At 60.0% G+C, this 13,613-nt stretch overlaps 4 protein-coding genes across 4 annotated transcripts; 2 read left to right on the top strand and 2 right to left on the bottom strand.

Moving 5' to 3' along the window:
• Positions 1–1,068: 1,068 nt before the first annotated feature.
• Positions 1,069–3,129, top strand: BXZ73DRAFT_53502 (RNA-binding domain-containing protein; the record flags this gene model as incomplete). Its single annotated transcript, XM_048021011.1, has 9 exons — positions 1,069–1,192; positions 1,639–1,699; positions 1,757–1,850; positions 1,901–2,062; positions 2,118–2,271; positions 2,327–2,682; positions 2,735–2,885; positions 2,944–2,982; positions 3,038–3,129. The coding sequence occupies 9 exons, from the start codon at positions 1,069–1,071 to the stop codon at positions 3,127–3,129; spliced, it is 1,233 nt and encodes a 410-aa protein (XP_047873473.1).
• A 1,376-nt stretch (positions 3,130–4,505) lies between these two features.
• On the bottom strand, positions 4,506–5,126 carry BXZ73DRAFT_53557 (uncharacterized protein; the record flags this gene model as incomplete). Its single annotated transcript, XM_048021020.1, has 1 exon — positions 4,506–5,126. The coding sequence occupies one exon, from the start codon at positions 5,124–5,126 to the stop codon at positions 4,506–4,508; it is 621 nt and encodes a 206-aa protein (XP_047873472.1).
• Positions 5,127–5,831: 705 nt separating this feature from the next.
• BXZ73DRAFT_105654 (uncharacterized protein) lies at positions 5,832–8,030 on the top strand (the record flags this gene model as incomplete). Its single annotated transcript, XM_048016340.1, has 8 exons — positions 5,832–6,202; positions 6,262–6,607; positions 6,660–6,858; positions 6,913–7,089; positions 7,135–7,322; positions 7,385–7,603; positions 7,664–7,940; positions 7,990–8,030. The coding sequence occupies 8 exons, from the start codon at positions 5,832–5,834 to the stop codon at positions 8,028–8,030; spliced, it is 1,818 nt and encodes a 605-aa protein (XP_047873471.1).
• A 624-nt stretch (positions 8,031–8,654) lies between these two features.
• Positions 8,655–12,263, bottom strand: BXZ73DRAFT_92418 (trehalose 6-phosphate phosphatase; the record flags this gene model as incomplete). The annotated part of the gene is made up of 8 exons (XM_048026356.1): positions 8,655–8,939; positions 9,053–9,111; positions 9,165–9,440; positions 9,500–9,707; positions 9,764–10,058; positions 10,110–10,400; positions 10,451–10,925; positions 11,642–12,263. 8 exons carry the CDS (start codon positions 12,261–12,263, stop codon positions 8,655–8,657), a joined length of 2,511 nt encoding a protein of 836 aa, XP_047873470.1.
• Between the last annotated feature and the right edge of the window lie 1,350 nt (positions 12,264–13,613).

Below are 13,613 nucleotides of genomic sequence, written 5' to 3'. Positions count from 1 at the left end.
CTCGCGGACCCCTTGTATGATTGCTATCGCTCGCTTTCTTGCTCACATACCTGCGGACATCACCACCATTGTATCACATACGCCTCCCTCTGTACCGTTATGCATGCCGATTACTGTCATGATTCGCCTAATCGTTAATTAAACACTGAGTTTACCCTGTATGCCGCACCGCTGTACGCCTTCAACCCGGTCTGCAAGGCAGTACTTGCACATAGAGCGTCATACTAGCCAAGAAAAGAAGACAAGACGTCGGATTTAAAACCCCGATGACGTGGAAGCGCCGGGGCCGAGGGGCAGAGGCGAGAATTTGTCGCGTAGCTGCTTGTTTCACGCCCTCACGCCCTCCTTCCCCCCTTTCCACCCCCCTTTCCCGCCGCCATGGACGTGGACGTCAAGGTGAAAGACGAAGCCGAAGAAAGGAAGGAACGTGAGAGGGAGCGCGAGAGGGAAGACCGCGACCGAGACCGCGACCGCCGTGACCGCGACAAGGACCGGGATCGCGACCGCGAGAGGGACCGCGACCGTCGCGACTCTGGTGAGCATTCTGGAGTTTCTGTGATTGCAGGGTCTGCATGGGATATATGCGCGTATCGCGAGGTGTTGGATACAGCGTGGCATGCATCTTGTTGTTGCTGCCACTTACACTGCGTACATGTGCCTCCTTAAAACACCCGACTTTTCCGTTGTCCCTAGATTTCTCTTCTTCTGGCGTCGTTTCTATCGCAGCTGCTGACTTTCATGTCTGCTCTCCAGGACGCGGCGGACGAAGAAGCGACCACTGGGAGCCTGACGACAGGCGCAACGGCGATGTGAGTGCCCCTCCACGCTCTCGCGTAACGTCCACAGTCACCCCCATCCCTCGCTGACGATACATCCTTCTAGCGCCGCACCCGTCGCTCGCCTAGCCGCACCCCGCGTTCGCGTTCTCGCTCCCGTCGCCGTTCGGGCTCGCCCCGGCGGCGGGCCCGGCGCTCGCGCTCGCGCCGGTCAGGTAGCCGCAGTCGCTCGCGCAGCCGTGGTGGTCGCGGTGGAGCCTCAGAGGCGTTCGCTCGCTCGCTCGGTGGGCCGATGAACGCGCCTCACGAGGAGGCGGCTGAGTTCGCGAAGCAGAGCAAGCGCGAGAACCGCGTCTACGTCGGCAACCTCAGCTACGACGTCAGGTACCGAGACCTCATGGAGTTTATGCGGGGAGGTGGGTTAGGGGTTCTTGGTTGTTTGTTGCGTTTCATGGGAGAGGCAGAGGCGAGGGAGGGCGAGAGGGTCGCTGGGGAAGCCTTCACCGCCGTCGCCGCGTTCGCGTTCAGGTTGTCCTGGGAGGCGTCGGATCTGGTAAAGGCCTGGGCATGGGAGAATTGGCTGAGGCAGAGGACCGAGTTGCAGAGGGTCGAGATTTTGGTCGAGGTCGGGGGTCTGGGATACGCGGGAGGCCGGCGCGGAGCTGCGGTGAGCTGTGAGCCAGAGGCGAGAAGGGCCGGGTCATGGAGAGAAAAGGCCACCATGGAGTTTGGAGAGGGGTCCCTCAACGCCATCACCATCGCCGACGTCTCCCGAGGAGTTCGCCGAGTTTCTCGATTTGCTGACGGAGTTGCAAGCTCAAGGATGGTTATTGATGGGAGCTTTCTTTTTGGGTTTGGTTAGCTGGGGAAGTGCTTTTCGCCGAAGTCCTCGTGACTCCGACTGGGGTATCTAAGGGTTGCGGGTACGTCTGCTCGACTCTATGTGCGCATCTAAATGACTGATGAAGCTTTCTTTTTAGCATTGTGGAGTTTGCCTCTTCCGAGGACGCACAGCGCTCCATCCGGGAACTGTCGGAGCAATTGCTTCTTGGTCGACCCGTATTCATTCGTGAGGTAAGCGTTGGTACCATACAACATAATCTCAGTTACTCAACCTCCGTCAGGATCGCGAGCATGAATCGCGTTTCGGAGCCACGCCTGTCCCCGGTAAAATCGGCATGGCAATGGCCGGTCAAGGGCTCAACGCGGCCCCTCCCCCTCGCCCGCCGTCCCACAACTACTTCAACCAGTCCGCAAACCCGGGCAACCAGCTCTACGTTGGCAACGTGAGTTACCATTGATGCTCTCCTGTATGCGCCACCTCATGTATTGGTTTTGTAGCTGCCCTATCAAGCGGGCTGGCAGGACCTCAAGGACCTCTTCCGGTCTGCAGGCAACATCATCCGCGCCGACATCAATATCGGGATGGACGGACGGCCTAAGGGTTCAGGTACCGTCATTTTTGAGACCTCCAAGGATGCTCAGCAGGCCATCAGTGCGTACATCGGTTTCCAAGCTCGAACCCCTGTTGATGAGTGTCCTTCCTACAGGCATGTACAATGGCTTCGACTGGTATGGCCGCGCGCTCGAGGTCCGCGAGGACCGCTACGCTGGTCTCACCGGCCCCGGTTCGTACCGTGGCGCCCTTCGCGGCGGTGTCCGTGGCGGCGGGCGTGGTGGCTTCCGCGGGAGTCTCCGAGGGGGTTTCCGCGGCGGGGCGTACGCCGGTGGGGCTGGCGGCGGGCGCGACTTCTCTAGTCAGGACATCTACGCCGACTACTCCGGCCCCGACCAGGGCGACATGCGTGGCATAGGCGGCGGATTCGGTGACGCGGCCTACGGCGGTGGTGGCGCAGCGTACGGTGGCTTTGACGCTGAGCCTAGCCAGCAGATCATGGTCCGCAACGTGGGTTCCCTGTCAGCCCCTTCCCCGGTCTCGCGCTGACGTTTATATGCAGCTCCCATGGTCTACCGCGAACGAAGACCTTGTCGAGCTCTTCGAGACAACAGGCACGGTCGAACTCGCCGAAATCCTGTTTGAGGGTGCCCGCTCGAAGGGCTGCGGCGTCGTCCAGTTCGCCCAGATCCCCGAGGCGGAGACCGCCATTGGTTCGTCCCTCTTTCGTGTCCCGTCATATCCAGGGCGCTCTGACGTGTTCCCCGGCAGCAAAATTCCAGCAGTACATGTACGGTGGACGGCCGTTAGGTGAGTGCATGCATTCCTATCGTTCGCGTCGCAGTCGCTCATATCATCTATGAAGACGTCCGCTTCAACGACCGCTGGCACACGTTCACGCCCAGCGCCGCGAAAGGCGGGCAGGCTATGCCCATACAGACCGACGTTGCCATGTGAACGCCCGACCTCCTGTTCCGCTTCCACCCTTCCGCCCGTCCTACCCTTAGGACTATGCGTGATTGTGCGTCGCACATGTAACTGTATCTCCCTTCTGATTCCTCCGTCGTGTCAGTATCGTACCGTATATGTCATATGATTGCTGCGAACAGTAACATTTGGTGGCCAAAAAAGTACTCGTGCCACAATAGTTGGACTAGTATACGGATTTCAAAGCTGCGTATAGACTTTGGTGCTCACCCTGCGACCGTTACGCAGGCTGCCTTGTGCTAGTAAGAACCTCGACCTCTTCATGTAGTCGCTGGAGCAAGTACAAATCGTGGTCTTTCTCTATCAAGGCGCCTGCCCGCACCCCTGTGTGCCAAGGCCCAAGGGATGCGAGGGTCCAAGTTGACGTCGAGGGGATACTTCGCGTCCCCGCACTTGCCGCACCAGTCAAAATCGACGAGCACGACTTCCCCATCGTCCCGGGCGATCACGTTGCCGCGGCGCAGGTCGCCAAACACGAAGTCGCGCTCGTGCAACAGCGCGACTGCGTCGGTCAAGGAGGCGACCTGCCTGGACGTGAGGTCGCCTTGGATCGGTTTTCCCGGGACGAAGTCCATGACGACGACGATCATCTGCACCCCCTCCTCCCACCGACAGTGCCACAGCCGGGGCGCATGCCCGCCCGCGTGCAGCGCCTCGTGCGCGGCCTTGCAGTACTCGTGGGCGAACTTGACGACGACGTCGTTCGCGGTGAGCGCGCTCGCTTTCGCCTTGAAGACCGCCGTGCCTGGGAAGCCGTAGGCGAGGCGCTCCGTGTACTCGAGCCGGACCGTCTGGCCGTCGTGGGTGACCGTGGTCAGATGGGGGTGGACGAAGGACGTCACGAGGCGGCTGCCCGGCGCCGGCAGCAGGCTGGCGTCCGAGCGAGAGCTGGGGCGAGGACTATGGCGACCGGACTTGTTCGTGGGCGGAGCCGTGCGGGATCCTTCTCGAGACCCCCGGCCCGGGATTTGCGCGACGGCCTCCTCTTGCAGCACGTCGGCTTCCATGTTCTGGTAGTGCTCGTTGAGGCGTTCGACGGTCTTGTCCAGCGCGCGGAACACGCGGAGGACGGTGCCATAGACGCCCTCCGTGGCGAGGTCGTGTTTGCCGTCCGGCGCGGACTCCCCTCTGGCCGAGTGGCACGCAAGGAGCGTGATGGGATGCATCAGTGGCTCCACGATGATCGTGTCGGCGAGAGCGGCCCCGAGGATCTGGAAGCACGGGCCCGCCTGCCAAACGAGCAGAGCAGGACAGGGACTGCGGGCTCGGAACGGCCCGGCCTGCAGAACGGCAGAGACGTCAGGACGGGGCATCCGAGCGTGGCCGAGAGCCAGTGCGGGCAGTACTCACATCGGCCGAGCCGTATATCCTGCTGTAGGCGCATTGCGCCTGGGCGGCAGGGTCGCAAGAAGATGCATATCATGCTGCTTCGCTATGAGACCCCCGCCGATGACGCCGTGGTCCCACGGGATCCTGTCGTTGAAGTTGATGTCGCGGGGGTAGCGCGCCTCGCCGACCTTGCCACACCAATCAAATTCGATGAGCACGACGCGGTCCTCACCCGCGACGGCAATGAGGTTGCCAGGCCGCAAGTCGCCAAACACGAGATCGTGCTCGTGCAGGAGGGCCACCGCGTCGTGCACGGACGCCGCTTGTTTAGACATGAGCTCCTCGACGCACGGGTTTCCCGGGACGAAGTCCATGACGACAACGAAGTTGCCAAGGACTGGCTCCCACTCTCCGTACCACACCTCGGGCGCCAGCCCGCGCTCGGCGAGCAGCTTATGGCCTTCGATGCCGTAGGCCGGCGCGAACTTGACCACGACATCGCCGACGGGCTCTGGAGATTTCGCAGAGATGATGTTGGCTCTGAACACAACTTCATCTGGGGAGCCACTGGTCAAGCGTTTGGTGTACTCGAGGAACACTTCGCCGTGGTGGGGGTGGAAGAAGTGCCTGAAGCGCATGTGGATTGACCGAAGCCACCAGGAAAGGGGGCATACAACATCTGGTACCGTACATCATGGTGGGGTGTGCGTTCGAGAGCAGAGTATACACGTACTGACGATACCTATGAGATTGTTCGGAGCTTTGATTCTTGCGGACCGCTGGGCAGGATAGAGAGAGCGTGCCTCGGCCTTCAATCGTTCAACAGTGAGGGTTTGGCACAGTTCCTTACATTGGCTCACGATGGTCATCTCTGGATTGGCGACGAGCGGCTTCACCGTCTGTGGGAGAGAAGGGTTGATCTGGGTCTACGGGAGGCCATCTGATGCAACTCACCTCGAAAATATCCACCACGAGATGGTCCTCCGAGACTTGGAGGTTGTATGGACATTGCTCCAGCTGGAGTTGAGCTGCTTCCGGGGCTTCATCAAAAAGAACGTGGAGGCGCTCCTTCTCATCGTCTTGCAAGAGGGTGTCGCATGCGGTGAGGAGGCTCAAAGCGTAACCGTTGTAAAGGAGGATGTGAACGGAGACTGTGCGTGGCATCGGGATAGGTGGACAAGGTAGACACCTCCTATGTAGTAGGCCGCACAGCGCCGGAGGTAACGGCGGCGTGACGGTCACGCATACATACCTGACTGTTGCGTCGGACGAGGACTGGGAGAGCTCGTCGTTTCAACGCTCATAGGACGAACAGTTGTCCGCGAACACATCACTTGATATCCATGCCACCCGAACCCCCGTCCGAGTTCCCCTCTCCTCACACCCTTCGATCTCAAATCGCCTTCATCACCACCTTCCTTAACTTCGCCCGCCCCACCAACGACAAGCCATACAACAAGAAGTTTGGCAGGAAAGCCGGCGGATGGCATGGTGCCTCCTTCATTCTGGCCACCGGACATGAGAAAACCGATCGGGTGGGGGCCAAGGTCGTTGCTGTGACTGGCCGTAGAACCCGTGAAGAGATCAGTGCGCTTCTCTACCGCAATGTCCCCCAGCACCCAGACGCCTCTCGTACCTCTCTCAGTCCGTTTTCTTCTCGCCGTTCGCGTGACGGCCTTGAAGTCATGCGTCGGATTATGAGCGGAACGCAAAAGTACGTCCGTGTTTTTTATTCCCCGCATTTCGACGACATCGGGCTGAACGTGTTCTCAGGGATTTCGCTGTCAAGTTCGAGGACCACATCCAGGACGTTGTGAACGTGGCCGAGTTCTTCGTCAAGCTCTCTCCCGATGCTGTTAAGCCAATATACCGCACGTATCTCTTGGCCTTCATTGCCCACCGCTGCTGCGTCAAGCTAGCCTCCCGCATCGAAACCGGCGAGCGTATGTGGCACCTCCGACAGCATCCGACAGCTTCCATCCTCAGTAAGCTTACCGATCCCGACACTGAGTTGCACATCCCGCCTGGCACGGTGGTTCCCATGCCACGCACTTTGCAGCAGGCACTCGCAAAGGTAGAATGGTTCCCTCTCACGCAGCCGTCGCGGAGGCTACGACTTGTACCCGGTCACAAGGGAGAACGCTTCAAGCTGGGCCAAGCTACTTCAGCAGTCCGTCGACACCATGGACAGCGTTCTGAAGGAAGTCAAGAAGCAAACGCCACACCAAACTGTTTCTCGATATGCAAAAATCATGCGGCGGCTGAAGTTTCTCGTGAGGAGTGGTGTCCTCAAGCATATCGTCGCAGGCAGCACCAAGGATGACTTGGAAAAGGCGCGCACTGGCGTGAAGGTTCTGACCTGGAGAGTACGTGCGTTGCCGTTTCGTTCCTTTGTACAGCCGCACTTATCTACTCCCTTTTCAGCCATCATCCGCGAGGTCGCAAAGGTGACAATCGGACATCCGGACAGGGTGTGTTCTCGTTCCATTGATTTACTCGACGAATTCCTTATGACCGTCCCAGACGACGATGCTCTTGCCTCAGGAGTCGAGCCGTCACGGCTCAAGGAAGACGAGTCGTTCCTCGAATGGGATGAATATGGTGAGACCGTCCGCCAAATCCCACGCTGACCGTCAACCCGCTCAGCCGCAGAGGTATCACTCGATGACGGGGAGAAGGACGACGATCTCGTCCGATACCTCAAGACTCTCTACATCCCCGACGACATTGCAGACGTGTTCATGAAGTTGTCGTCACCGACCGACCCTCCACACGTGACGGCTGTACTTGTGGACGCCCTCGCGCCGTTGGATGACCGAGCGCGCGTGAAGGCTGTACCTGCGGACGACGGGCCCTCCATGAGTTGGACGATGCCTTCATTGACAGTCTTCGGAAGGACATCGAAGCCGTCTTGAAGAAGAAGAATTTCAAAGTTGAGTCTAACAGAATCCAGGAAGCTTTAAACAAAGCAGTTGAAGGCGTCAAGAAGGCAAGTGTACATGCCGAGTCTGCGCTCATGGCGCATGCACTGTCCATGCATGAGAACACGAGTTCCGTAACGCCGTCGGAGGGACAGTCGACAGAGGCGTCGAATCTTGTGACGGAAATTCTCCAGGTGCGACTCGTTCACGCGTCCGTTGGTGGTCCATTCCGGACATTGACCCTCTTGCGCCAGGACGACGAGATCGCCATAGGTGTCAGCAAGAGGAGCTGCTTCTGCTGCGACCTCCTCGCTGAACTCATTGCGGGGCGTGAATCCTCGAACCTCAAGTTTGTCCTTCCGGGCACGCATTCAACTATATACCCTTGGTACCCTCCGCCCGGGCTGCCGATCGACATCCTGCAGGCTATCAAGGTCCGCTTGCTCAAGTCGATGGAAAAGGTGCTGGAGACTGCCATCGACGTCGAAGCCAGCTCGACCCAACGACACCGTTGCATTCTGCCGTTGAAGCGTCCGAATTGGAGCCGACGTTGGAAGACTATCTGTCTGACCTCAGCTAGTCATTTGTTGGTACGATGACGAGACAATTGGGGTGTTTTGAGGTTTTACAGAAGATCAGGTGGGAGTACCACCAGCCTGAAAGCGTAGGCGTCCGGGGCACGTATTTCAAGTTTCGCGTGGTCTAACCACCGAATTCTCCGCCTACATCCACCCTCCGTCCACCCGGATCCACGAAGGCCGGTGGGACAGTGCAATATGTCACGGCAGACGGCGACGTGGTCCGGACTCCGGATGTTTGACCCGCCTCCTCCTCGAGCTGGGCGCGAGTGAGGGTCTTGCATTGCTTCTTCCATTATGTGACGAAGGACGTTTCTCGAACAAGAGATCGAATACGACTGATTTTCGACATCAAAGAGGACGTGTTGCCTGAGAGCCTCGACCGTGTACGCATCTTGCTCGTCCGTACGTGTCCAACCGCCGCTCAGTATACAATTCTATTCATCGTCTGCGGACAACGACCGTCTAGCTACCTACAAATCCGTGTCTAATGGTACACCCCGCGCCGGTAGGCGGCGCAGGAAAAGGAGACGATCGATGAAGCGCGCCCCGGTATAAGGCTAGTAACTACGAGTACACCTCTACACCTCTACGCGGTCCGGCCTCGCCTCCAGCCCCGAGATGCTATGGTACAATACAACGGCGGCGGCGTCCTTCCGCCGCGCGCTCACAGGTGGCTGCTCGACGGCTCGGGCTCCGGCGCGTCCGCGAGCGCCGGGCGCGCGTCCTCGGGGATCACGTCGCGCACGAGGTGGAGCATGTGCTCGACGACCTCCTCCGGCGTGGTGACGTGCCAAACCGCGAGCGTGCGCTTGGAAGAGTGTCCGACGGCGGTGGTGAAGATCGCGTCGCGCTCGATCGCGAGCTCGACCGGCGTGAACGCCTCCTTGTCCTTCGCGAGCAGCGTCACCGACAGCGGGGGCTCGAGCGTCACGCGCGTGTTCGCGGGCGTCTGTGGGCCGCGGGGAACAGGAGCAGCGAGCGGAACATGTCCTCGTCCGTCTTGTCGTCGCCGGCGCAGAAGATGAACTCCGCGTCGGGGTGCGAGTACAAGATCCGCTTCACGATCTCCCCCTTGTTGATCGCGAGAGGGCGCACCTCGAGGTTCTTCTTCCCGACGAGCACTGTAGGCGCGTCAGCGACATTCACCGAAACGACAGCAAGGCGAGAAACGCACCTTCGATGGGACGCTTGCGGGCCAGGTTATTCTCCAGCAGGTCCTGACACTGGTGGCACTGGAACAGACCCCACTCAGGATCCGCCGAGCGGTAATGCCACGTGATAGCGCTCTTCTTGACCTCGATCGCCGACCCGGTCGTGCGCTCCGTGTAGTACTTGAAGATCTCGAGCACGTCGGCCATCCAGCTCATGTCGAGGCTCTCCGTAAAGTTGCTCCACGTCGCCTGCCCGGGCTCCCGGATGAAGCCGCCGTGTTCCGCTGACATTCCGAGCCCTCGGATGTGCCCGAGGTGCTGCTCGAGGAACGCGCCGTCGCGGCCGGAGATGATGTACACGACGTTGCGGGGTCGGCGGTGAGCGTCTCGAGCGCGAGTAGCGTGTCCTTCGACGGAACCGCCGCGCTCGGCACCTTGACGATCGGGGTGAGCGTGCCGTCGTAGTCGAAGAGGAAGAGGCGCTTCTTGGCCTGCATGTAGCGCGACTCGAGGTGGGCCTTGGGCATGAACGGCGTCTGACGGGCCATGTTCGACGAGCCTAGGCGCTCCAGAGCTTCTTCGCGAGCATCGCCGCCCAGGTGTGCGAGGTGTGCGTGGTGACGATCTTGTACAGGCTCTGGTGCCGGCTGAGCTTCTCCTCTTCGGACATCGACAGTCCACGGTGCATGGCCGCGGCGACCTCGCTCAAGTTCCACGGGTTGATCTGCATCGCATCCGTCATGTTGCTCGAGATACCCATGAACTCGGAGAGGACGAGTGGGCTCTTCTTCGTGCGCTCCTGCGAGATGACGAACTCCATGGACGTAGTGTTCATGCCGTCACGGAGGGGGGTGATGACGCCCAGGTCTGCTACCGAGAGCAGAGCGTAGAACTCGTCCTTCTTAATGGTCTGGTGGCTATACGTGCGTCAATAGATGATCGGACAGCGAAGGCGACGAAGTACATACTAGTGATGGACGGGAATGAAGTCGAGCGAACCGTACTCTCCGTTGATGTGCGCGACCAGCTCGGACACCTGGCGCTCGAGTTTGGGAGAATCCGAGAGCGCGGGTGAGGTGACCTGGATGAGGACGACGTTCCCGATCCACTGCGGATAGTCTTGGAGCAGCTTCTCGAAGGCACGAAGCTTCTGAACGACGCCCTTGACGACGTCGAGCTTGTCACGACCGACGATGATCTTCTTGCCCTCATAAAGGGTACGGAGAGCCTCAAGTTTAGGCTGGATCCCCGGGCGGAGGCTAGTATACACCGTCAGACAGAGACAAAATGACACATAACATGGACGTACATATCCTTCGCGACGCGGTCTGCGTCGACGCCCACAGGGGAGTAGCTGATTGCGGCAACGTGACCTTGGACGTCGATTCCTCCTCTTGAAGTGACCTCGTATCCGCAGACACGGATGCACGACGAAGTGAAGTGACGCGAGTAGGAGTAAGTCTGGAAGCAGATGAGGTTGGCACCGAGCATTCCGTCGAGGATCTCATTGCGGCGAGGGAGGCAACGGAAGACCTCGGAGCTCGGGAAGGGCGTGTGAACAAAAAGACCGACAGAGGCATCCGGGAGGGTTTGGCGGATGAGCGACGGGACGAGGAGCAGGTGATAGTCGTGAATCCAGATCAAGTCGCCGGGCTGGTAGATCTCGGCTACGCGACGGGCAAACACGGCGTTGACGGCGGAGTAAGGCGCCCAGTGCGAGTCAGCCGATGCGTACTCGGTCGCAACGTCTTGCCAAAGGAGGTAGTGGAAGAGCGGCCACAATGCTACATGGGACGTGCATTAGCACATGTGATGGATATAGTTACACAACATAAAAAATGCTGGACACCGCAGTCGAGTGGGAGACGCAAAACGTAGGTGAGTCTGCCTTCGGTTCCGCTGGCGACGAGGAATCACCGCAGGACACCCGTATGGATCACTGCTGCAAAGGAAGCAGGACCGCTCCGGAACGAAGGAGACGGGGCGAATTGAGTGGAAAGGTACCGACGGAAGGTAACGGCATGTCTAATCCGGCGAGCGGGATCTCCGGCGGTCCGCGAGGTTACCCAGACTTCGGAACGGGTGGAACCCGGACCGAAGATTCAGCGCGGGCTGGGGGATACGCGCCCCGCCTCATGTCGTAGATGACAGAGAGATGGACACCGCGGGCTAGATAGGGTGCGCGCCCTTGCGACAACGCTTGGATAAGGCAGACACGGACCCTCGTTGCTCGCTGAGAAAACGTCGCGTGCGAGACGAAGATCCGTGCCCGTGCCCGTGCCTCTCCGCCAGCGGGGGTCATGCGGCGCGAGTGCGAAAAAGCAAAAGGAACGGAACGGGGGCGGAGTGAAAGCGGGACGCAGAGACCCCACTCAGGAGCGCGCCGATGCAAGCGCGCCATCGTGCTCCAGGCGTTACGGCAGAAGTCAAGGCGCGACGGAATCGGGGTATATGCGGCGCATACAGGACGGAGGAGTGGACAAGGAGCGGATTGACTCACTTTGCTTGCAGTAGCCGTCGTAGTGGCCGTGCGCGTCCTTATCGTCGAGCCAGACGGGCACGTGCTGCATCTCCTTGGTGCTCTTGTTCTCGTCGCGCGAGGCGTATTGACGGAGGGCGTTGTCAAACTCTGCTCGGTCTTCTTCAGAGACCGACGAGGCCGGAATCTTGTTCGTCGGAGCGTCCGACGACTCGCCGTCGGCGGAGGAGGGCGTCGCACATTCGATGTCGCCAGTCCAGCCGACGAAGACTTGGTCGTGAGTCTCGGAAAGCGAGTCGATGCCGCTCACCATGGCCGAGTGGCCATAGCGAGAGCGGAAGGCCCAGCGGGAGGAGGGCTCGACCGGTTGCTCAACGGCGGGCGCTTGCTCGGCGGTGGGGGAAGGGGGGATGTCGGACGCATGCGCAGGGGGTGTCGCTGGAGGGCTTGGGATGTCGGAGGGCGTGGGGCGGCGGGCAAAGGAGGCGATGACGGGGAGGTAGTGGCAGACCTGGATGATGCGTCCGGAAAGCGGGACGTCTTTTGAGCGGAGGTCGTTCTCGAGCTGCGTGACCTGGGTGCGGACGTCGATGAGAGAGATGGCGCCGTCGGCAAGCCTACGCGGTTCGGCAAAGGAGTCCATGGCGGATTGGGGGGAGGATGGGGGGATGGCAAGGCACTGGGGTCGCGGAGAGAAGCTTAAGTATCGCAGAGGGAGTGGTATCGCGCGCCGCATCTCTTGCGCTCTCTGCCCAATCCGGGCGCGTAAATACATCACGTGATTCGCGTCACCTCCCTGAAATGGTAATATGTGCTCCTGTCTAGACCGCGGCCTAGTACTCACCGCCGCGCCCGCGTTCCGCACGTTCCTCCACCATCGATATTCTCGACCCTCAGGAGACTATCCGCTCAGTGACGAGTCTCGTCGAATCCTCTTGCAAGAGTCTCCCAAGGAGCTGTTTGCGCAGTTCAGACGTCATGGTCCATGTTTGACGACATGCGCTGCGTCAGAGCTTTACGCATGGCCGTCAGGCGCATCTCCAAAAAGTAGACGGTCCCGTTTCCCGCGCCCTCTCAACGCCGAGATATTAACTGCCATATAGAGCCCCGCTCTTCAGGCTCTAGTCATGGCGCCATGATAGCGACCACTACAAATTCCGGAGAGAAGTCCAGGACATGCGCGATCCGTTACGTACGCTTGACCTGCGCTCGTTCTCCGCATCTCCTCTTGGGGCAAACTCGCCCCTTCTCCCGACCGGTTCCTCCGTCCACGGTGCTCGCGGTGTCCCATCGGAGCCATCGCCCGTCGCTTTCCGCATCCACCACCCGCCCTCCGGCGCCGCCCGCCGCCCTCGCCAGAATGGGCATCGAGATGCCCCCCGTGTCGTGTCTCCGCCCGTAAAAAGGTCGGAGAAACAGCGAAACAGGCGAGCTCGGTGCTCGTCGCTCGTCGATCGCGCTGCTCGCTCACGTTGGGATCCGCGTTCGACCTCGGATGGATCGTCGATGCTTCTTCGGGTGTGCGGTTCATGCGAGAACGCCCGTCTGCTTTCGGCACAGTCATCTTGCGACGTTGAAAATGTTGAAGGAGCGTTGTGTCTTGGGCTCAGATGTCGCAGGCCAGCCCAGACGCGCCGGTCTCGCGCTAGGACGAACGAGTGACCGCACGCGGCGCTGGCGTTCCTCCCGCTGACGGCATCCGGTCCCTAGGCCGATGGTTCCCGGCAAACTCAAAGTTGCACTCCCGGGCCGTTCGCCGAGCTCAACGCGATCACGTGAAGGCGCGCTACGATCCGCGAACAAGGTCGTCCATCTAGCGAGTCGCAGTGAAGCACGGTACGTTACCTCTTGCGATGTATAGTGTGCTGATAGAATTTGGCAGGCCGCACGCTGGACGCTGAGTGTGATGGTAACAATTATACTTTCACAACTGGCAGTGTCCGACGTCCAGCACTTGTCCGTTCAGGTAACAGGAATCTTACCGCAACTTATC

The sequence above is a fragment of the Epithele typhae genome, assembly GCF_022376455.1.
Source record: "Epithele typhae strain CBS 203.58 chromosome Unknown BXZ73scaffold_69, whole genome shotgun sequence".
Taxonomy (NCBI): domain Eukaryota; kingdom Fungi; phylum Basidiomycota; class Agaricomycetes; order Polyporales; family Epitheliaceae; genus Epithele; species Epithele typhae.
This window is presented reverse-complemented; position numbering and strand designations above follow the sequence as displayed.